This window comes from Condylostylus longicornis, unplaced genomic scaffold, assembly GCF_029603195.1.
Source record: "Condylostylus longicornis isolate FDR11 unplaced genomic scaffold, ASM2960319v2 ptg000001l, whole genome shotgun sequence".
Classification (NCBI taxonomy): domain Eukaryota; kingdom Metazoa; phylum Arthropoda; class Insecta; order Diptera; family Dolichopodidae; genus Condylostylus; species Condylostylus longicornis.
The window spans coordinates 4,453,475-4,478,192 of record NW_026577970.1 but is presented as its reverse complement, the minus strand read 5'-3'; the positions used below and the strand labels follow the sequence as shown (position 1 = coordinate 4,478,192).

General features: G+C 24.7%; 1 protein-coding gene across 2 annotated transcripts in view; it reads right to left on the bottom strand.

The window, feature by feature from the left end:
* The window catches only part of LOC129619325 (b(0,+)-type amino acid transporter 1), a 78,169-nt gene that overhangs the window by 25,124 nt on the left and 28,327 nt on the right, over positions 1–24,718 (bottom strand). Inside the window, exon 1 of one of the 2 annotated variants that reach the window (XM_055534583.1) lies at positions 713–910. The exons of the other annotated variant lie outside the window; for it this stretch is intronic. Within the exon in view, the coding sequence (XP_055390558.1) occupies positions 713–755 (43 nt within the window). The 5' untranslated portion in view covers positions 756–910. Of the gene's footprint in view, positions 1–712; positions 911–24,718 lie in introns of those variants that run through there. 2 annotated transcript variants of the gene reach the window in all.

The following is a 24,718-nucleotide window of genomic DNA, read 5'->3' as shown; positions in this document are numbered from 1 at the left end:
TCATTTTATTTTTACTTATAAAATTCTGTATTAGTGAAACGAAAGGTGTCTTCTATTTCAGAGTACCATCAAAACATATTTTTTGGTTTTGGAATTTTGTTCTCCATTTACATTTCCTAAGTTCAGCCAGTGTAGTTTCGATTCAAATCGTACTTTCAACTGTAATACAAAATTCCAGTTTTTGACTTAAACGACGAAAACTTGTTGCAAAACTTTTGTTATTTATCATTACAAATACATAATTTTTATGTTTAAGGAAGTGTTTCTTTTGACTAAAAGTCTACATATTTTTCTATTTTATTTTCAAACTATTCTTTTCTTCAATTCCTTTAATTTTATATTTTTTAATTGGACTCCTCGTTTTTAAATCATATATATATAGATATCTAAAATTTCGTAATCTCGGCAATAAGTTTTGAACTAAATTGGACAAATAAATAGTCTGTTTCATCATTTCTGTTCGAGAATGTTGAGTTTTATTTATAGGCATCAATAGTACAAGATTCCATAGAGATTCTATTGTCAGTCCATAGAGATTCTATTCTCAGATTATTGTCTTCTCGGCGTTTTCGCCGATTATGATTAAAGTTTCAACATTTTTAAATAATAAAAAACCTAACATGACTTACATGTTCATCAATTTTTGTAGTTTATATTATAAAAAAAATTTAGATCAATAATAACGAAATAAAAAATTAATTTTTTAACTTACTTTCAATTGACTTTTTATTACTAGATTTCATATCTAAATCCATTCATTAAAAATAATTTAAATTTTATACGGAAATTGTGACAAAAGTTCGTTTCAAAATTTTTCTATGTAATTTTATTTGTAATATAATTTATATAAAAATCTTATATCGTTTATATATAAATGTTTTGATATAAAAGTAGATTTGTGCACATATTTCAAATGATGAAAGTGCTGCGAGAACAATACAAAAGAATTTTCACAAATTTATTTTCACTTTTGTCATCTTATTGTACTATAAATGTACGAGTACATTATATGTTTATTATTTTCTATTATGTATACATGATTATATAGCTGTATGTGCATATCAGTGGCGTGCGGCGAAATGTTTTTAATGTGGTGTAAAATAAAATTGAATGTTGTGTTGAATAATCAAATATTATTAATTGTCTATCAAAATTGTTTCAGGCTCTATCAACATCCCAAATTTATAATCTTATTAAGAAACTATAAACTCATAACTCCATTAAATTATTCAACACATATTTAACACATTAGGTTACCTGCAAAGGTAGAAAAATGCGCAAAAATTTTTAAGGCTTATAAGAGAGAAATTAAGTATTTAGGTAACCCTGAAAGCTAATATTAAACAGTTGAAAAAATTATTAACCTAGTTACGTGAAATCTTAGGTCTGTTAAATTTCTGAAAATAGAGAAAAGGGTGAATCTATAGGATAGTGAAGGAAATCTACAGAAAGCCCAACAGAAGAGAGTATCTCAGTTAGTGCGCTTTTATGGCGGACTGTTTAAGAGGAAAAATTTTTTGAAAGAAAGAAAAAGTCAATTTAATGACAAGATTGTAGAGGCAAATAAACTTTACAAGCAAAATGTAAATCAATTATTAAGAGAAGCATTAGGATACGGCGATCTACGGTTATTTAGATGAGATAAGATGATAAGATGATAATTGTATTTTTAAGGTAAGACATTTACCGTTAGTTTTTTTGCTTTCACAGAAGTTTCGGAAAAATAAGTAAGCGAAAATTTATAGTTGCTAGTTTTGAGGTAACTTGGAAATGAAGAAGGGTTAATAATTTTTTTCCTAGTCAAATACATTTCCACAAAAATCTTATTTGTGGAAAAAACTTTAAAATATGTAGATAAACTCTGTAAAATATAAACTATTTAAAAAAAAAAAACACTGTGAGTTTTAATATAGGTTGTATAAATGTTTTCAAATTAATTTTGCGTGGCGGCATACAACCGAATATGTGATATAATTTTTATAAACTACAAAGTTAAGACCGGTTTTCTCTATACATAGCTACGAGTATATCTGTACATGATTCCATTGCTTTTATGTTATTCACACTTGTAATTTTTTAGAGGCACACCACTGTAATATGCATACAATTATAATATTATGTACACATATTTGATTAATTTATATTTAAAAAATGTCATATATAACAATACTTTGTTTTTTATATTTTAATTAATAAGAAAGTAGAATATGTCAAGATAATTGTATCAAATTGCGATGTAAAATAGCGTATGTTTCACTTTTAATAAATTTGCGCGTGTTTTAAATTATTTCTAGTTCATAAGAATTTCACCATACTTAATAAAATTTTTATATAAAAATTGTTTTTTATTCACATTTCAAATATTTTCAATAATTTCACATTGAGTTTTATTTTTCCACAATAAAACAAATTAAATATTATTTTTAATAATTAACACAAACTATTAAGCAATCATTATTGTTAATTTTTATAAGTAATTTTATTATTTATTTTTTTCATTTATTTATTAATTTAAATTTAGAATACTAATATTATTTTTGTAGCTTAGTTAAAGTAATTCTAGATTTTATATTTAAATTTTTATATTATTTTGCATTTTTGTTAAATAAATCGAGATTTTTATGTAAGAACTTTTTAACTCAATTGATAAAATAAGATTAAAATTGAAAATAGGTGTTCAATGTGATTTTATACTAGATCAACGTATACTAGATTTTCTAAATCGTTTTTATTCACCCAAGCGTTTCTTTATTAAATTTTTTTTTTGTCTTTTCGTTTATAAGCTTCATTTTACGGTAATACACGTCTCATATGTCAGTTAGGTAATTGAATTTTTTTTTTTATTAATTATTTTTTAATGAGTCATTCAATAGAAATATTATCATTTTGATTTTGAAAATAATAAAGAAAAATTATTTTTAGGCATTTATAGTAGTATATTCGATGATATGGTAAAATTTTTTATTTGTAAAATAAATTTAAATTTATTTATTTAGGAATAGTGCTGTAATTTAGGTCTAGTTTTATAGTAAATTATAAAACAATTGAACTACGAGTATATTAATAAATATTTTAAAGTTTCTGGCCCATTATTTTGATAAATTAAATATAATTTATATTAATGTATAAAATTATTGCTTTAAGTTTAGAAATATGTTTTAGAAGGAAGCAGTTTTTTTTTAAATTCCTGATATTATTTTGTTTGTATAATTTTACATTTAGTTTTAAGATAATTATAATAAATTCAAGTCAAACCAAAGGATCTCTTGTAAAGTAGTACGTTCCCGTTGAAGTAGTATATCACGATTCTTTAAATAATATGCTTAAATTATTTTCATAGATGGGAGGAGCATGGTAGCTAAATATTTTGTCTATATAAAAAGGTTTCTTTCATTTATATAGAAAGTGATTCAGTAATCAGTGACATAACATATACCATCAAAAATGTGTAAAATTCTTGTTTAGAACAAGGTATCAAATCTCAACGGTTCTCAAGGTACAGGGATTTTAAAGAATTTTCACGAAATTTATACGTGTTCATGATTTTTTGCTTATAACTTCCTATCCGCAAAAGATAGAAGCAGCAAATAAACAGTTAAACTCATTTTTTATTCCCTAAATGATGGTATACAGGCTGTCACTGATTACTAAATTACCCTGTATAAAACTTTACTTTTTTACTATAAAGATCGTTAAAGTTTCATAAAGAGACGCACAAACGTATGAACAAACTGAAATTAGTAAGCAATTTTTTTAAATTTTTTTCTTAAATTCCGGAAAAAACAGGAAAATAATAATAATAATTTATATTAATAGAGCTACTATTCGAAATATTATAATAAATTGCAATGGAAAAAAGGGCTATTAAAATTAATGATTACTTAAGATATTAATTCTCAAATTTTGCAAGTTTTGATAAGCCTTAATTTCAGAAACTCTGCATATTGGTAAAAATATATGTCTAACCAAATAGATTTGTCTAACCAAATAGAAAGTGCTTATAAAATAATGATTTTTCGTTATTAACGCATTTGAGAATGAAATAAAATAAATTAAGCTTCAGAATTTTAAAACATTTTTGAATAAAAGCTTACAATCGTATTAAGGAGAATTTCGAATATTTTTTGTATTTTACCTGTGAAATAACTACTAACTCTTAATATCTAATAAAATGGAATATATAAAAAAAAAATAAAAATTTATAAAATCAAAAGCATTTACGTACATATCTTTCTTTTTAGTATCACCTGTAACTGAAAATGTGTTTTATGTACAATATACAAGTAGAATAGAAAATTAAAATAAATTTAAATAGAATCCCTGAGGCTCTAACCTTTAGAAAATTTTTAATAAAGTCAAGAATATTGTGTTATAAGAACATTTAGCATTACAAAAATCAAAAGACGAAAGCAAATAAATACAAAATATGTATATGAATGAATGTATATCATACGTTCACTGAAAATTTCGCAAATTTATTGTACTGTATTAAATCCACTTGTATTGGTATATAATGCTTAACAGTGTTCCTTAATTTTCAGTGATGAATTACGAAAAGTTCAGAAGAACACATTCTTAAATTCTTGAAAATTATAATTGTAATAGAATTTGAAAATTTTATGAATTTGAAAATTTTAAAAATCAAAAATATCATAAAATTGAGCCAAATATTGCATAGCTGTGTATTTGACAATATTTTTAAATGCTTTTAAAAAAATTTTGTAACTCTATGCTAAAAGTATTGTAAAATTGAGGTAAGCAACCGAGTGAAAATTGTCCTACATAGCTTCTATTATGTTATAATATATTTATATAAATTATTTTGTAGATTAGTTGATAAGACCCCTAATGACTTGTTTAATAAGAATTTTGAAAAATATTTCGCAAATTTGCTTTCTTAGGCGTGATAAGTTTAATAAATTTTTAAAGCTGCTTGTGAAATTGTCAATTCTCAATATGTCAATTTGACATATAAATTATTTCTAGAAAATTTTTTAAAAAGCTAGAGAATAAATTATATAAATAACAAATTTATAAATAATACTCGTATACATCGTTATATACATACATTTTGCATAACAATTTAATTTTATAATATACAAAATATTTCCTTTATTTCAAATTTTTCGTATGACGTCTACATTTTAAAAGCATGTGTTTTATGCATGTCCCTTCGCTTGTTTATTCTTACTTGTGCAATTAAAAAAAAAAAATATCATGTTATATTGCAATGTTGCAATTTATTGGCTTTTCCTAATAAGCAGTGAATTTTACTGTAGATTATCGAAATTTAAATTTATATTTTTCTATTTAGAAAACATTTATTTACCAATACCATAAAACTATACTAGCTATTATGGGGAACCCTAAGGATTGTTTTACTGTTTTGTTCTTGTAATTATATTTTTAATAAAAATGAACGTGTTTATTGCTATTCGCGAGCTTGACGTAAGAACGTTTACAATGCGCAAACAATAGAAAATTACAAAAATTCTCGAATAAATGTATCAAAGTTGGAAGCCCTAATTTTTTTAATGTATACAAAGAGTAGTATTGAATATAAAAAAATGTAGCTCTGTTGCTGTGCCTGCAGTCGATCTGCAACATTGTTATACTTGCGCATTAGAAATTGCGATACAAAAGAGAGACTTAATTCCCGTGCAAATTTGTTTTAACTTTCTTTTCATTTAATGTGTTTAGTTGAGAACCGATTGTAATAAAATTGGCAGTACATTACTGTTTACTAACACGTAAGTGTAGTAGGCAAGAGTGTAGTACACATTGGTATTTATTTGTTTTTCTACTACACAGGTATAAAAATTTAATTCTAAATTTATTTATTTATTGTGTTGTTTTCAATAAAAAATTTAAATAAAATTTTTTTTTTTGGTGGAAAATTAAGAATACAAAAAAAGGAAAAGAAAAAACAAAAATCTTTGTTTTTGAAAATAAGTTCATTATTTGCCTTTGCTTTTTGTTTATTGTTATTGTGATAATTTAGTTAGAGTGTTTTAGATGCCAAGAAAACAAAATCCCATGGATACATTCATGAGTAGTACAGGTTTTTGTTATGCTTTTATTTTTGTACTGTTGTGGTTTTTGTTTTTTGTTCTTTCGTTACCTTAATTTAATTTTATAAAATTTTTTGTCTATTCTAAAGAGGTCGAATTTTATTTTTGATTAGGTATTAAATTTTATATACTTTGTATATAGTTTTTGTACTTTTAAAACCAAAATATTTATTTATCCATTTAAATGTAATTAAAAGATACAAAAACAAAATGAAAAGATGAAAAAAAAATGGCGAAAATTTTATTAAACAACGTAGAAATTTTTAATTAGTTTACCGAAAAACATTAGAAAAAGAGATTTTTTGCTTTTTAGTAAAATTGCTTTTTAGTAAAATTCTAACTAGAAATTCGAATAAAATGAAAATTAATTTGTTTTATTTGGGAATAAATTTTGGAATTGTAAAATTTAAATTTAATTTTTATAGAAATTTCAATGTTTTTATAATAATAAATTTTGTACTTTTACAAAAATTTTACACTTATAACATAATCTTCTAACAGTATGAATATCTATAATTTTCTAATAATATGAAGAAAACTTTTAGATTTTCCTCTAATGCCATTTTGAAATATCAAGCTACTTTTATTTTTGTCTAGTTTACCTACTTTCAAACGAAATATTATTCAAAAAATTGTTGAAAACGAAACATCATTTTCAGTTCCATATTAGCACTTAATATCTAAATAATTGAGTTGCGGTAATTAAATATCAAAATTCAAATACACACATACGTATGTATAAAATAATACAAATGTCATACATAGTTGAGAGAAAGAATATAATAAAGTTAATACTTTGGCATAAATATTAAAGATTTGGCAATTTGCGCGCCAAAAATATAAAGCCTTTGTCGTGAGTAATAAATTTTAGAATATAAAATGAATACTTTCTAGGAATTTATATCAAAAATTTTTCAGTAATGACTTTTTTTTTATTTAATATTTTATATTTCTCATAAATGAAGTGCTTCAAAATTTCAAAATTTATGAAAATATTTTAAAAGTTTATTATATAAATTGTAAGACGAATAAGTAGCATCATTAAATTTACTTCATAAATTAAATTGATTAAAAATTCAGTGATTAAGTTAATTATTTTTATGGTGACCAATATATTAAAAAAAATTAAGAAGTTTATGAAAATTCTTAGATTTTGCTCCCACTTTAACAACCCACGTATCAGTTAATAACTTTTTTCTTATACTGAATAACATTTCAAGAATTTGAGAAACTACTTTTTTATGCGGTTTAAACGTTCATACACAACAATATTGTTATATTATAACAAATTTGTGTCAATTTAGGAAACTCGTAGACGAAATTTAGTTGTCCGTGAGCTCAATGAAAATTTAGCTTTAATTTTTATCGTATTATACTATTGAAAAATTTGTTACAAAGCCTAGCCTATTTTTAGAATATTCTAGGAGTTCACGTCGCTTTTGTAGAATAATGTTGCATTAACTAGAAACTTCAAAAAATTATGATAATCATAACCAGAACGTGTTGATTTTCTTTATTTTCAGCAATAGTTTGAATTGATTTTAACATGACAATGATGTGAGATATAAGAGAACGTTGGCATATTTTGAATTACTGGTTAAAATATATTGGTGTTGAATTGCTTTTTTATAGTATATTACCGTAATTTCAAATATGTGGTCAATATATTATATATGTTCGTCATGATGTGGCTCAATACTTATAAATTCATTTTGCGAGCTATATACCCACTTAATGTAAAATTTAGTAAAAGCTTTTTATAGTTTTATTGTCGAAGCACGCTGTACTTTATAACTTTTCGATGGTTGCAAAATACAGAAAGAAAAGACGATATTTTATAAAATTTTTCTTGTTTTTCTTGTTTTTTATTTTAAATTTGAATTAAACAATAAATTCCTATTTTTGTTAGAAATGTTGCGGTTTCTAATAATTTCAAACAAGAAAGCAACTTAAAATAATAAAAACTTCCTTTTGAAGTATTCATGCCCGTTAACACACATATGTGTAAACATTAATTAACTGATGTGAAAGTCTCTTAATGTCTATTTTTGATTTGTAAAAACTTGAACATAGAAAATATTTATACATAGCAAACCTCACAATTTCTACATAGCATATTTTCATTAAGAATATTATTAAATGTAAATTAAAATTTTGGGAAAGGACAACTGATGCATTTTTTATTTTTTTTTGGAGAAATATAAAAGGGTACGAAAACTGAAAATATGAGATTATAGGTGCAAAAATATTAATGCTGATAAGCGCATAATTATATTAAATTATAGAAATTATAAAAATTTTGAATAATATTTATGAATAATAAAATTTTATGAAAATTTTCACATTTGAATTTGCAGAAATTAAAATTTTTCTTATTGTTTTAGTTTTATAGGTTTTATAAAATTTTCCAAGAACGACATGTGATAATTTAATTTTGTAGACAATGTTCAGAGAATATACATGGAAATTCTACGGAAATGATTGTGAATCATTTTGAAAAATTTTATTTTAAATTTTTATTTTGAAACGTAATTTATTTTTTTAAAATCACAACCCAATTACGATTAAGAATAATAAAAACTGAAATAGATTGTGGAAAAATTCTAGCTTTCCGAAACACAAATAAATACAAACATTAAAAATGGCAACGGAAATTTTTGGAAAGAAACAAAATTTTGGTGGGAAATTTCCTTTTCTGCTCCTAATTTCTTTTTCTAGATTAAAAATTTAAAATGTAATTTTAAATATTTTTATATTTTTCTAAATAACGTTGTGATTTTTTTCTTATTTAGTGTCATATCCAAAAGTATAAGAAATCATTTAATTAAAATAATAAAACGTTGTACTAGAAGGTTTTGTAACAGTTCTATATATGAATAGAATTAAAGACGTTTTAAGAGATTTTCGAACAATCTATGAAATTTGTATATTATTTATATATTGAAGAATAGATTGTATATGTTCGCGGAGTCTAAATTTGCCTTTACGTTTTCAAAGCTGAGAAATAATGATTTGAGATATCAAGAAGTTAATAGTATATTATAGTTCTTGGTCGAATTCTGAGTTGGTTTAACTAAGGCTGTCCGACTGTCCCAGTAATTATTGAAAAATCGACGAAGGATATAAGTTCCAATAGAATGTTGTATATTTTCAGGATCTGGTATAAAAAGTTATATTTAAATTGGATGTCACGCTTCTGTGAAAATATACATAAATATGTATGTACATCTTATACGGTCCCATTTGTTGCCGCTACTTTAGATATGGCATCTAAAGATAAAAAGTTACCCCACCTCTGATATAGTGGTGGTACTTTCTATGCCAGTATATATGAAAATGTATATAATATTTATACATATGAACGACATATTTGGATATTATGCTTATCAATTAAGAATCCTGTTGAAATCATTGAAAAGATTTAGTTTTACCGTTAATGATAATAATAAAATCAATGACAAATCATGTAAATGAATATGGTATAATTATAATATAAAAATAAAATATTTAAAAAATCAAAAAGAAAAAGAATTTTTAAAACAAAATGTCCTTTGAAAATTTCTTTTAACCTTGGTATGAAAGAAAAAGTATACAGAAATTCAGGTCATGTTGAATAAATTAAATAAAACAATTCGTATGTGTGTGTGTAAAACACAAAATAAAAATTTTCTACAAAACTTCTGAATTCTAAATGAATAGAAAATAAATTCAAGAAATAGAATTCATTTTTGTTGCTTCATCAATTTGCTTTGTCAATATTTGAAAAGATAAGATATGTTAGATACATACATTAAGAAATAGAAGTAGGAATCAAAGATATTTTTTTATGAAATTCGTTGGATCAACATTTTATAGAGAGGAGATGAAATATTAAAGAAAAACTTTTTGTGTATGACTGTGTGATTGAAAGAACATGTGTAGGTATGCTTGAATATTGTTTTCAAAAGAAAAATATCCATCGTTTTTCTTATTTTTTTTTTTATAAAAAAAATTTACCAAAGGCACATTGAATTTGCTTTTTCAGTACAGCTTTCACATTAATTGCAAATCTAATTTTTTTATTTCTTACTTGAATGTACAAATTTTAATTTTGGAAATAGTTTTGTTACAACAGTTTGTTTTTTATATAAAAGATGCTTTGACAATAAAACTTAACCTTTACCTTAGTTGAGGTAAATTTTTTTAAAATCTAAGTTTTCTATAAATTATTCCAAAAGGACTATGTTTGTTCAATAAAATGTAAAACACAATTTAAATAAGTTATATGGAATCTTTTGATTTTACCAAAAGAGGGATTATGTTGAAATAATTACCAGTTATTTTTGGAATATGACCAGTAGATCCTAATTAGACCAAAATTTCTTTATAGAAGAAAAGTTGTAGTCTATCAAAGTCGGAAAAATGCCTAATAGTATCGTAAAAGTGCCAGATTGCCGTAATTATAACCGAATGTCAGCTGGACAAAATGTTTAAATTAATCATCATCTTAAGTTTAAGACATAATTTTCCTTAGAAAAAAAAATTGAACATAAAATTTTGAACAATTTTTAGATAAGAGAAAAGTGTTTATTTTATAGAACGAGAACACTTTTTTCTTTCAAATTGTCGTCCTTTAGAAATAGCGAAATTTAAATATTTAGCAATTCATTTCATCTACTGAAATTTATATTCTGCAATTTAGAAATTCATTCTACTGCAGTTTCTACAATGTGATATGTCTGAGTAATTTAATAATATGAACAATGCGCGGCGAACAATATTAAAGCTGTTCGGACATTAGGTACTACACTGCCATCATTCAAATCAAGGTATAAATTTAGGACTACTTAAATTGTTGCGTTCATTAAATAATTAAATAAGTATTTAATAAAAATTGACGCCAGAAAGTCAATATTTTCATAGGGGTTTGTCATAATATTTATTTTATTTATTAATTTTTTTAGCAGAAATTTTCTTTAAAAATATGAACAAATACTTCAAACCATTCCTTAATTAAATTGGTTAATGTTCTAAAAAAAAAGCAGAAAAAAAACAACTCAAAAATTTATTAAGTTTCCTTTGTGTCATTTTACTTAAGTATGTATAAGAATGTATACATGTTTATGTATGTATACGTATATATATACAACTTAACATTTAGCCGTGAATAACATAACACAAATTATATACCTACATTCATATATAAATTCTGTATAATGTCATAATTTTATTGAATTCCACAAAATATCAGTATAAATTTGTTTATATGTATAAAATGTAAACACAAATTCTACAATACATAGCTATATATATAAATAAATAATATATACACGGTGTGTAGGGGTATGTACATAATGTGTATACATACATAATTTATTGTACTTTATATACCTAAATATTATACTTCCAACTCAAATAAAGGTTAAAGACCTTTATTATTAAAAATTAAATATGAGGGATAGAATGAATGTGGGATGTGGTACTATAGTTAAAACAACTGAGCCGAAAAGAAAAACAAGAAAAATATTTAAAGGAAAAATAAATAAAATAAAAATTTATGAACCTACATATATGTATGTATGTATGCATGTATTAACAACTAGCAATGTTTTTTCAATAGTACCAATAGAAAATTGGTTTAAGTAGAATAGGAAACTTTCCCTTTTGAATTTTCTTTCCCTTTTCCATTATGATGTTCGAATTTCATTAAGAAATGCATTAGAATGGGTTTCGGTTAGAAACAGTAGCATAAACTACTCTTTGCTATTATTTAAAAACAAGAATTTGCCTCGGAAATTTTTGAGTTTTAACTCCGAAAATTTTAGTGCAATTGAAATTTTGGGATTGTGTTTCTTTTAATCATTACAAAATTTTTGAAAAGTATTGCTTTTCAAGTACTTAAAATTCGTTCTATTCAAATTACCGTGTTATATAATATTGCATATGTTTAGGAGAAGATTTAAAATGAAAAAAACTTTTAATTAGAAAATTATTCAATCACATTGTTATTTTATTCGTTAAAAGTACGGAAACCCAATCACGGAACCTATTATTTTTTTTTTTTTTTTCATAAAAGTTTGATAAGCGAATAAAAATATTGTTTAAATTCTAAGTGGCAATTCGTAGAAACAAACCTGAGTCGTGGGACTAATGTAGAAACAATTTGTGTTTCAAAATAAATTATTTATTCTCATCTCAAAATTATGTGAATATTTGAGGCTCACTTGAGTCGCCGTTTAGAAGGAAAGTGGCTCAAAAAAAGAGCGGAAACTGATAAAACGATGATTTTTAGATAATTGGAATTTTAAAAAAAGAGGAAAAGATAAAAATGTTGCCCTAGGGAAAAAATTTTGCCCTTTGTTTTTTCCATAATATCTATGTATTTGCCTACAATATTTCAGCTTTTTATCTTGATCAAAGAATGGCTGAATAGAAAAACGAACGGAGAAAAAAACTAAAATAAATTTTTTCGGAAATGAAATCTAATTTACAAAAATCATGGAAAATATCAATCGCAGTCTTTGTCACACATAGAGTTTGTTTATTCATAGGACATGTTGGTGTAAAATAGAATCCCTCAAATATATTTAGAAATTTTGTTATTAAGATCGATTCTGTGTTGTTCACATCATAAGCTTTACCTAATGTATTCTAAAATCCATATACATAAAAGAAATATATAAATCGCTTTGTATAAAAGATTATTGTATTATGTTTAGTACTTTTCTTAAATAAATTTATAATGGAATGCGGTGCGTCACTTTATTGAAGTTGTAAATTGGATTGCCACGGAAAAACAAAGAAGACAAAATTTCTTCGCACCCATACATTACTTTATTCTTTTTATTATCTATCAAGGATATTTACGTATAGCTATTGTGTACTACATAAAGAATAAAAATTAAATATTCAGCAAAATATCTGAATTTGGTTGTTCAATTTAACTCAAGGATATATTGTTAAAAATAAAATCGTTAGCGTATTATTAGCACGTTTAAATATATCTTTAGAGAAAACTTTTACTAGAATCAACCACGATTTAATTAGAAAATTTAATAATTTTTTTTCTTTCACAAATGTTGTTTACGAAAAATAAAGTTATTTTGTACTTTGTAAACATAAGGTCAACAAAATTATGATAAAAATTTTGTGTTACATATTTACAAGAAAATTAATATAAATAAAACTACGGCAGGCTAGTCACCTACCTAGCTAACTCTCTATGACTATAGAAACTAGGGCATGATAGATATCATGCACTAGCCCTATACTCCTCCTAGGAGTGAAGAAGGAAAAAAAAAAAAAAAAAAAAAAAAAAAAAAAAAAAAAAATTTACAAGAAAAATTCGAAAAAGATTCTGCGTCTTTTCGTCCGTTTTTGCGATATTGTTTAATATAGAATAGAATTTAAAAGGTGGTTTATAACTGATCCGAAAATCAAAGATAACATTTTCACAAAAACTTGTTTCAGAAATAATTCGTGGTAATAATGCAAAACTAGTTAAGCTAGAATAAGAACACTTTCAGGTCAGTTTAGATAAACAATTTATAGACTTTTTTAGAAATATTTAAAGAACTTTGACGAAAATAAATTTTGTGGAACTTTGTTTCACGATTTTATTTAACAGTTAAATTTTTACCGACCGAATTGTGTACACGATAAGGTAGGTTATGTGATGGCAACAAAATTTGGATTTCGAGTTTTCGGTGGGAAGACACTTCTCGACAGTAGGGAAATGTAAATAAACTATTTTTACCAACCTGTCGGCCTGTCGCTTTGTATGTGCACACGTGTATCTCAAGTTTGGCTGAACCGATTTTGATGAAATTTTATATGTAAGTTTATTTATTTTAAGGGATATATCGTGCTTCGGGGACTGAACTTTTTAACGGGCCTGTTTTACACTTTTCACCATTTTTAAGAAAATATTCAATCGACTTAATTGTACTTTAATATTTAAATTCGAGGTGTTAAAAAAAAGAATCTATAAATTTTTTTGGGAAGATCAGGGCTCGGAAACTAATCTGGAGGCCGATTTTACTATGGATGGATGGAATTTCTTGAAATTTGATATTTGAGTTAAGAAGTTACTGACGAACTTTTCGTATAATTTGGCACAAAATAAAACTCTACTAAAAGCCAAATTCACATTTTTCTAGATATGTTAACTAAAAGTTTATCAGTGTTCTTAAAATTGTAAAGAACTGTTTAAAACGCATTTTCATAATCTTCTGGAATACTTTTAACAATCTAGACAATATTCATTGCTGTTGCTTATGTACTACAGATTTTTCTGCTCTTTTGGGAGTAAAAACTAACTCGACTTTCAAAGTTAATTCGCTACTATTATTGTAATAAAAACTTTAAAGAGCTGAAAATAAAATGTCCAGAATTTACCAAGGAAAAAACATCATCATTTGCCATTTGTGCATATGAAATACTGTTCCCCACAATATGAACAATCAATATCAAACTTTAAAATCCTAACACTTTTTTCTTAAAATTTTATACCTGCTGATTTGTTTTTTTAGTAATGAGATTTTTTACCTTCCCTCATAATTTTGTCCAGATTTATGCAAAATAAATTCTACTTTTTAAAATATTATTTTTTAAACCTAAATAAATAATCTTCCTACTTAATTTTAATGGATGAAATTTCCATAATTTGAAAAAATTCTTTCAAAAATCTCAACCTTTTACTCAAAATAACTTTTAAAAATTAATTTACTCTAAAGTAAATTTGTGTTACAAAAAAATTATAAAGTTAAACTTGATAAATCTTATGAAAAGTGTGTTAATTATTTAAAAAGTTTATTTTTTATATAGCAAAAGTAAATTTCTGAAATTTCACTAAAAAAATGCCAAAAATAAAAAGTAATTTATAATTTACAAAACACTACCCAATTATACTTTGGTGTAAAGATTAAAGCTTCCATCAACATTTTCTTGTCATTTTCACGAATTTTATGATCCATCAAAATAAAATAATTGCATTAAATTAAAAGTATACTTATAGGTGAAACGATGGTAATATTTAAATTCAAAATTAGTGAATTTTTATTTAAAATGGTGTCATTTGTTTTATTTAATCGAGTCTGAGATTTTTTTAAAATTAATGTTAATATTATAAAATTACATAATGTCATATTTTAAATTTTTAAGTTGAAAAATTCAGTGCCGTGTATTTTGACTTTTTAATGAAGTAATTAAAAAAGACGATTCAAGTAAGGAAAATGATTATTAAATTGGTGCTTGAATGCATCTTGAAGTACTGAAGTACATCTTGATACAAAAATGCTTACCATATAGTTTTAATATGAACGTTTACACGATGTGGGAAGCATTTTTAGTTTCAAACTGCAATAGTATAACAGTATTATACGAGTATGTAGTATGTCATTACTTATGATATGTTTAAATCTAATTATCTTGTAAAATTGTAAAATTTCCAGGGTTTTAATTAAAATACTTGAGGAAAGAACTGCTGCTTGACATAAAAATGCTACAAAGAATTCCTTTTTTTTTTTGGTTTATAGGTCTATCCTGTTTAATTGCAAAATTTTTTTCGGTTTTCGGAGAGGAAGAGTAAAACCTTGTAATATCAAATCACATTAATAATTTTTAATTAAAAAATTTTTAATTTAAAATTTCATAAAATATATTAAAATTTTTTAATTATTTTTCACAGTATTTAATAAGCAATTTGTCTGCCCAAGTTTGGATGTAAAAGGAATGCTCACTTTTATTATATAAAATATTAAAATTATTTTATAATTAAAATATAAAAATAAATAACCTTAGATTTTTTATTGATTTTCATTAATTTAATTCTTGATTTGCTAACATTTACCATGAGATTTTCTTTTACATGAGGAATAAAGAACGTAATTGTATTCTTTTATTAAAATTCACAAATCTAATATTATATGTATGTATTATGTTTCTATGTATGTATATAAATATTTATAACAACATCACAAACATATATTGTTGTATTTTTTTATTTTCAAAATGTCATCATTTTAAACATATAAATAAGAGAAAGGATCAAATTTTTGATCTAATTCTCAAAAGGTTTTGTAGCCTGTTTTCCCCTTCCCATTCCCGTTTGTTTTCAGTAAAAGTGCGTTAAAGTTGTTTTTGGACTTGGAAAATTGATGTTAACAGTTTTTGCTTTTGTTTTGTTAATTTTGTTTTTATTTTTTCATATTATGGGCAGAAAACCGAAATATTTCTATGTCCTGAATATACAAATACAAAAAATAAATATTAAAAAAGATACAAGAATTCTATATTATATGAAGTGTATAAAAGTGTAGTATATATATGAAAAGAATAGGCGCTTGCGTCTTATTTCTAACGACCTTGAAATGACACACAAGGAAACTATATCAGAAGGCTCACAAATGATATTAAATTTAGAAAAACAAAGGAAAAATTGAAGTTTGAAATATTGAAGTACAAGAAAATAAAAAAGAAGGAATGTATTAAAAACAAATTATTGGAAAAATCAAAAATTAATAAAAAAAAGGATTGAATGATTGTACATGCCTGCCCCGTCCAACAAGAATTCCTACAAATATACATACATACATATATATAAATTGAAATTTTGAAAAATAAGTGATAATAAAATTTTAAAAAGGTAAAAATAAGGACTTCATTTCTTGTACTCCCTTCCAATATAGTGAAAGGTAAAGAAAAACTAAAGGTTCTTGTAATTTTTTGCCCTTTTTTTTAAATTGAAATCATGTAGAGTTCAATAAAAACAATTTGAGAGAGTTGGGTTTGTTTTGTAAAATTTGCTGATTTCTCTTTTTTTTTTTGTTCTTCTTGTCATTCTCGTATCAAAAAATCAAATCAAAAGACGATAGAATAAAATTTCCATGTGATTGCATACTTTTAGGCAAAGAATTTTTGTTTTTTTTTTTTTTTTGAAAATTGGAAAATTTCTTTAATATAACCAAAAAAATATTTGTTTCTTTTTTTCTTTTTGTTGAATGATGTCATGACTTTTATTGTTTTTATCATGAATTTTCTATTTTATTATCCTCAAAAGTTTAATCTATTCAACTGGAAAATAAAAATTGTATCATTGTTGTTCATTACTATTCATATCAACTTCGTACTGTAATAAAGATAACTGGCGCGAATGAAATTCGAAAAAACATAAATTTGAATACACACGAAAAAGAAGAAATAATAACGGGAATAAAGGGAAAGTTAAAGATTTTAAGTTAAAATTAATAACAACAATATATTAAAAGTTTTTGATTTTAAAGAGCATGTTTTCAATTTTAATAAAATTCCTTACACGTGTTAGTATATGTATGTGTGAGTTATATAAATATTTTTAGTCTTAAATTGTAAATATATTTTCTAAAAATTGAAAATTATGAATTGTTTATTTGATAATATCAGTAATCAGGATGATAAACAAGAATTTATGAGCAAAACTGAGTGCTTCTTGAATGACTTATTGAATTTCTTGTAAAATTTTTTAATTGGCTAACAACTAAAGATCCAAAGAAAATAAGGTATATTGCACAAATTACAACAAAAACAATGGCAAGTATAGATATTGGGTACTTACAAGCAAAAACGTTCTAAGTTCAAAAAATCTTATAATTATTATGTAACTTTTATTAATTAATTCAAAAGATTTGAATGTTAAAATGATCGTAACTGTCACAGAAAACCATGTAAGACGATTTCTGTTACTGTCAATAACAGATTCAATATATTAATATTCTAACTAGAAAACTCGAGAACGTAAGAAAATGATTCATGGTTATCTACAATATTGTGCACCAGCTTTATGCTCCTCCAAGGAGCCAAGTAGAAATAGAAAAAAAAAAAAAAAAATTCAATTTATAAGAGGCAGAAAGGTGATATTAATAGAATTCATACTTGGTTAATATTGGAGAGCTATTTCTTTCAATTTCGACCAGAGAACAATTTTAATTTTTTAAACCTGGTTTATCAATTGTTATTAATAATTTTTTTTTTAATTTTCAAAATTTTCAATTTTGTATATGACATTAAGCCTGCATCTTCATTTAACCTGATTCACTTTTTATTGTATAAGCTTATGTAATAAATTTTGTACATATACTAAAATATTTCGAATGTCTTAAATTTTTTAATTTTTTAATTTCGAATGTCTACAACGTTTTTAATCTTCTGTGCTTAATTACGATGACATAGGAAAACTCTTGATTCATAAGAAGTGCATATCAAATTTAAATCGGAGTACTCTGGTGTACTTATATAGATATTTTTTCTGAAAAATTAAATTGGTACAATTTTGAATTGCTGATTGTGAAAGGATTTTACGTATAAGAATCTGGAATTCTTCTTAATGCTCTTTGGAATATTGCGTTTCCCAATCTCCCGTGGAAAAGTTTTAATTTACAAGACTGGAACTATATTTGAATGTTATGTATTTTATATGACTAACAATGAAACAAAACCAAGAATTTGCTTGCAATTCAATGAATAAAATTTGGTAATTTTAAAAAAAAATTGTAGCATAATTTGTTTCTTTAATCTATTTGGTTGCTTTGATTTCGCTTTTCGGTTGATTTTATCAATTTTGCAATATTTTATTCTAAATTGAGCAATGATTTTAGTCAACTATAATCGAAGGTTACGTAAAAGCCTATACGTAAAAGTATTGAAGTAAATGTTTTTTAATAACAAAAATAATGTTATAATTTTGCTCAGCTGTTTTCAAATTACTTTTTATCACGAAATTTACAAGTTTACACGAATGTGTATTGGTGTTAAAAATATTTTTATTTTGCTTCTTAAAGAATCACATAAAAAAAGTAGAACTTATACCAATAATTTTTGAAATTATTCTTTTACTGTTAATATTTTAATTGTGTCAAAATAAACGATATTGCAATTCCGTGAGTTGCCACAATTTTCATCGTCTCCTTTTTGTAAAATTTTATTAATTTTTCATTACGACACTTTGTATATTTTATTGAGATTCCATTGAAATCAAAAAACTTTTTTTTTTGTGTGGGTACATTTAAAATTTTTATGTTTGTATACAGTAGACTCGTACTTTTTGGAACTAATTAATATCAGAAGGAGTTTAGATGTCAAATTAATTAAGGTCAGATGGATAGAATGGAAAGTATTTGCAATGTCAGTTTTATGTAAACTATTATATGAATTTTACATATCTTTTTTTTTAATGTAAAACTTTATATTGTGTTCTTATAAACAGGCTTTATTTCATATTACAAAGTAGCCAGAATAAATAACGTGATTTCATGAACGCATACTTTATCTTTCATAATGTTAATATAAAAGCACGTTTGCTATTCAACTTGGAATTAGATCTACTCAATGAGTTCAAACAGTTTTGTCTTAATTTTAAATATTTCGACTTTTTGATAAAATATATAACATAATTGTGTTGCTACTAACTACTAGCCTCCATGATTACTTAAAATTATATTTTAAATAAAGTAAAACTAAAAGCTTAGTGAAAGAAGATATATACTTTAGTTTTTATGGCGATATACTTTAGGTTGCTAATATAATAAAACTTTTATAATTTTCCAGATGGTAGGATTTTAAAATTTTCAAAAAAAATTTTTTGTTCATTGCGTTTATTGGCTTGGAGTTACAAAAATTTAATTTACTCTGAAATTATTTTTTTTATAAAAGACATTGTAAATTTTTAATGTTTACATAAGTTTTTTAACCAGGATTGGGATATTAACTTTAAAATTCATTTGCGCGCGAATTTAATATTCGAAGAGAATGTTTACTGTTTCTAAGCAATTTCTCAAAAAAATATACTAAATATACTAAAAAGTGTAGTAATTTATAAATTAAAGTTGTGATAAAATTTCCACTAAAAATGGAAAATAAAAGTAAAAGTTCAATTTGTCAGTCCCATTATTCCCTAAAAGTTGGTCAATTTTTCACACCACGTAACAAATAAATTAAATTCATATATAAATTTTCTTTCTAAAAATAGTTTATTTGCACCTTCCTAGCACGAAATTTCACATTACCGCCGTGACCTTTCTTATTGTATCCAGTGCTCTCTTGTTGTATTATAATTTTGTTTTTTTAAATCTTCATGTATGAAAAAAAAATTATTGAGCAACATTTTTATTTTACACATAATTGCTGCTATATTTTAATCTAACAATGTGAACGTTTTGCATTCCCATAACCAGCTAGAGTATAACACTTCCAATTACAGAAACAAGTTTGAATTTTTTAAGCAAATTTAATCTTTTTTTTTTCAAACAGTATTGGTTTTTAATTTTTGAAATAAATTCCTTTCCATAAAAGTAAAGCTAAAGCGTACGATACGTATTAAAAAAATACGAAGTTTTCAAAAACTTTCAAATGAAAGAAAAAAATAACAAGGGGTTCGTATTCCTTTATTTGTCCTTCAAGTATCGATTACACATTTCTTTTTCTAATTTTCTTGTAGTGTACTAAAAGGATTCTAATCTCCTATATGTATAATATTAAATTTATTGATATTTATAAACAAAAATTTAAGAATGCCATTTGCAAAAAGATACAAACAATATGTAAATATTTAAGTAGATACCCAATTACTATCTGTGCAAGAATTTCGGCGGTGGGTGGATGGAGCTATATTGTTAACATTTTGAATTTCGTGTTGCGATTAGGTTGCGAATAGTATTATGAAGATCTCGTTTGTTTTTTTAGCATATAGATTTTTATTTTAAATTCATATTTTTATTTCGTAATTTTGTTATTAAATGACTTGATTTGTCTGAATTGTTTATATACATATATTAGAATTAAAGAAGAACACAGTCTGGCTATTTATACTATAGCATGTGCGAATGAAGAAGATTATTAAATTTTCAAATATTAGAATTATGCATAATATGTTAAGAAAAATGTGTATTATAGACGTTTGTTAAGGTTGTATAATTTCAAATATACTTCAACAGTGACATTATGATCGCAACTAAATTTCATATTATGTTGTTCGGACTTTAATTCTAATAAAATATTTAAGGTATCAGTGAATGATGAGTCTTTCGGTTAGCTTGTCTTTACACTGATATTTTTAAATTTATGATTAACTGATGTTAATGAAACATCGAAATTAAGGAATAATCTGATTTGAATAAAATATAAAACTCGGCTTTTACAGTTCAATTCCTCAGAATTGACAATAGAATTGACATATTTCAAAAGTTGATCAAATCGTCTCATATTTGAAGTAAACTCTGGTATAAGTTTTCGTCAATATCGATTCAGCTGAATTGAGATAGAGATCTGCCTAAACAGATTGATGGCCAGGCGGGCAGAAAGAAAGACAGACTGACAGAATTTCAAGAATATTTTATTTCTGGTTTCCTACCATGGAGAAGTGCGTTTCTAGCGAAAACTTAAGGTACGAAAATTGGTGCCATCAAATTACCGCCCATATTGTACAATAAGGTAAGTAAAGCTGAATGCGTGAAATGTCCGTTCTTTGAACTTATACTTTTTTTATTCGAATGTTTATTTTTCGTTTATCGTCACTTTAAATTTAAATTTGGAAATAAAATTTTAATTATTTTGCATCATTATTCAATTAAAATCCGAAATACTTTAAAATTTTGAAGAATGATTATTTTTATTAAATATTAATTATGATGTCTGCAAAAACCATAAAAACTTTGATTAAATTTGGCAATCAAATTCGACATGTTTTACTATCTACTAATTACATACGTACATCTTTTTGTTTATTATTTATAAAATGAAAACGATAACAGGGAGGCCAATATCACATCATAAGTTCATTCATTCATTTCAATGAATATCAAATATTTGAAGTTTAATTGAGAGAATTTTACATAAATAAATGCAGACCGATAGTTTAATGACCCAAACTAAACAAACAATCGAATTTCGTTTCGATCAATTCACCCAATTAGGCGGCAATTCAATCTAATGTATTTTGTTTAATTAATTTGAATTTAATTAAACAAATGGAATTGATCAGAACTGAAATTATTTTTTGTAACCTTAATTTTGATAAGTTTTGTTGTTTGTTAGAATTAAATATATAATTGCTTTTAAAAACGCTTAGAAGAGAAATAACAAGTAAAAAAAATAATTTTGCTCTTATCCAACAAGATGTATGCTCTATATTGAATTTATTAATTTTTCATGGAACGTTTCATGGAACCTGAGATGAAGCGGCACTCTTTCATATCTTTTATATAAGATCTTAGCTTTTTTAAATCAATTTGAAAGTTTTTTACAAACTTTAATATCGTACCGAACTAACTTCCACTGATATATGGCAGAAATATACATTGTCGTGTTTTTAAGGGACCTTATTGATATCTTTTTACACGTTCGTAGGGATATTATGATTCGTAAAAACATACACTTATGCCTATATTTCAGGCCGTTCCAAAAGGAAGGCAATTTTATAATACCTTTCGAACATACGTTATTATTATGTAATACCATCTCTAGTATAGTATGGAGGGATCCCAAAAAATTAAAAAAAATTAAAAGATATCGCAATACAAGAAAACAATTTAAAATAAACGGAAACGCTAAAATATTTTCAACAAATCGAACGCAACTTTAAAAATTATATTTTAACTAAACAATATCGGTTAGAATTTAATTTCATACTAAAATTTTATGATATACTATCGATTAATCTATTATTTGTTCGATTTAATAATTTATTTAAATGACGTGATAGCGATTCTTAAGATTATGAAATGCGATATACAAAATTTTATTAATGATAAAACAAAAGTAACAGTAATTTATTACTTTTTATAAGAAAGTTACTCCTTATTAGTCCTTTCTAAAAAGAAAATAATTTAATTTCTTTTTCTTTGACTTAATTAAATTGTAACTATTTATAATACTCATTTTACGATTTTTCTAAAGACAACAATAATATTAATCGATAAATTAACTTGACTAATAATATTTACATATTTACTTTACATATTTGAAATCAAATATACTGCCATTGTTACATACTCACTAAGTATGTACACATGTATTTCAAGTGAAGCAAAGTAAATATTAAATTTTCAATACAATTAACTTCTACTTACATGAGTATATCGAAGCTAATATAATTATTTTCGAAAATTCTTTTTAATGTCATAACACGGGTTACTGTTATAACTCAGTTATTCTAAAACTTTTTTCGATTACTTAATAACAATTTAAAAGCATCAAACACTTACCAATTAACTTTTCACTAATAATTTCAATATTTGACAGGAAATGATTAAATCAAACGTAATTTTAAATAGACTCACCTGAAAAATAAGAATAAGAAATTAATTAGTAATTTATTAGAATTCAGTCGTAATTTTTATTTTATTAATTTGATAGCGTGTTGTGTGAATATTTACAATAAATATTAGTGTAAATCGACCTAAATCAATAGTTTAAGATATAAATTGAATTTTATTCCAGGATCTCTAACTAAAAACTTTCACTAAAGTTTTGAATGTAGACACTAGATGATTTATACATTAAAAGTTATAAAATGTTAATAGAAATCTCATATTTTTTTTGTCTAATAACTTCGGATTACACATTGTTGACCGGCAATTTTATTGAAAATTTATTTCATGCCTCCGGCTATTATTTCGTAATTGGGTGTGAAAGTAAAACAGTAAATATAATTATAAGTGGCTCTCTTGCAGTATAATTTTCACAGTTACCACAATTTGATTCATAATCACTTGAAAAATCAGATAAAGCATCCACATGTAATTCATTGAAAGATTCTTCATTACGCTCCGTCATCGTATTTTTAAATTTTTAAATTAATTAAATATTTTTTACAACAAAAGATTTGGCGAGTTTTATAAGCGAGAGAAACAATTGCACTCTAACATCGCCACCAGAGAAAGCAACAGCGATCATCATGAGTTTACTTTTATTCCGGTCAACAACATTCGGCTATAAAAACACGAGTTAATTCGTGACCGGTCAATAATGTGTTAATTTTTTGGAGAAGAAGTTTGGGAAACAGTATTTCCTTTTAGTTTACAATTAAATTTATTACTTATTACAATTGACACGTTTCGACATGTTCTACGTGCCTCTTTTATATTACCACTAAGTAGTGCCAGAAATTTTTCTTATAATAGATATTGTAGTTTTTTTTTTTTTTTGAAGTTTATTATTTGTTTTTCATTGTTCTGTCATCAATCAACATGGTTGCCATTTAAGTCGTATTTGCATGACAGTAAATAATTTATTTCAATTCTCGAATAAATTACCCACATCTAATTAAAAACAAGTAAAAACGTTTCAGTAGGTATAAACCGATTGAATTATATCCTGCACCTTTCGTTGCTGTATAGCAATTACTCAAACCTGTGAAACCATTCTATAGAAATTTCACGGATATGTTTGATTTATAACTCAACACACAACTGCCAAGTTTCATGAATCTGACTTTATTATTTTTCCAAATATTTAAAATAAGCTTTTGGAGTTGTATGGCAAGTACCCGAACCTGTCAAGCAATTCCATCAAAACTTCAGAAATATGTCTGACCTATAATTGGAAACGCAACTGCCAGAGCTCATGAATCTGACTTTATTATTTTTCCAAATATTTAAAATAAGCTTTTAGACTTGTATGGGAGCTACTCGAACCTG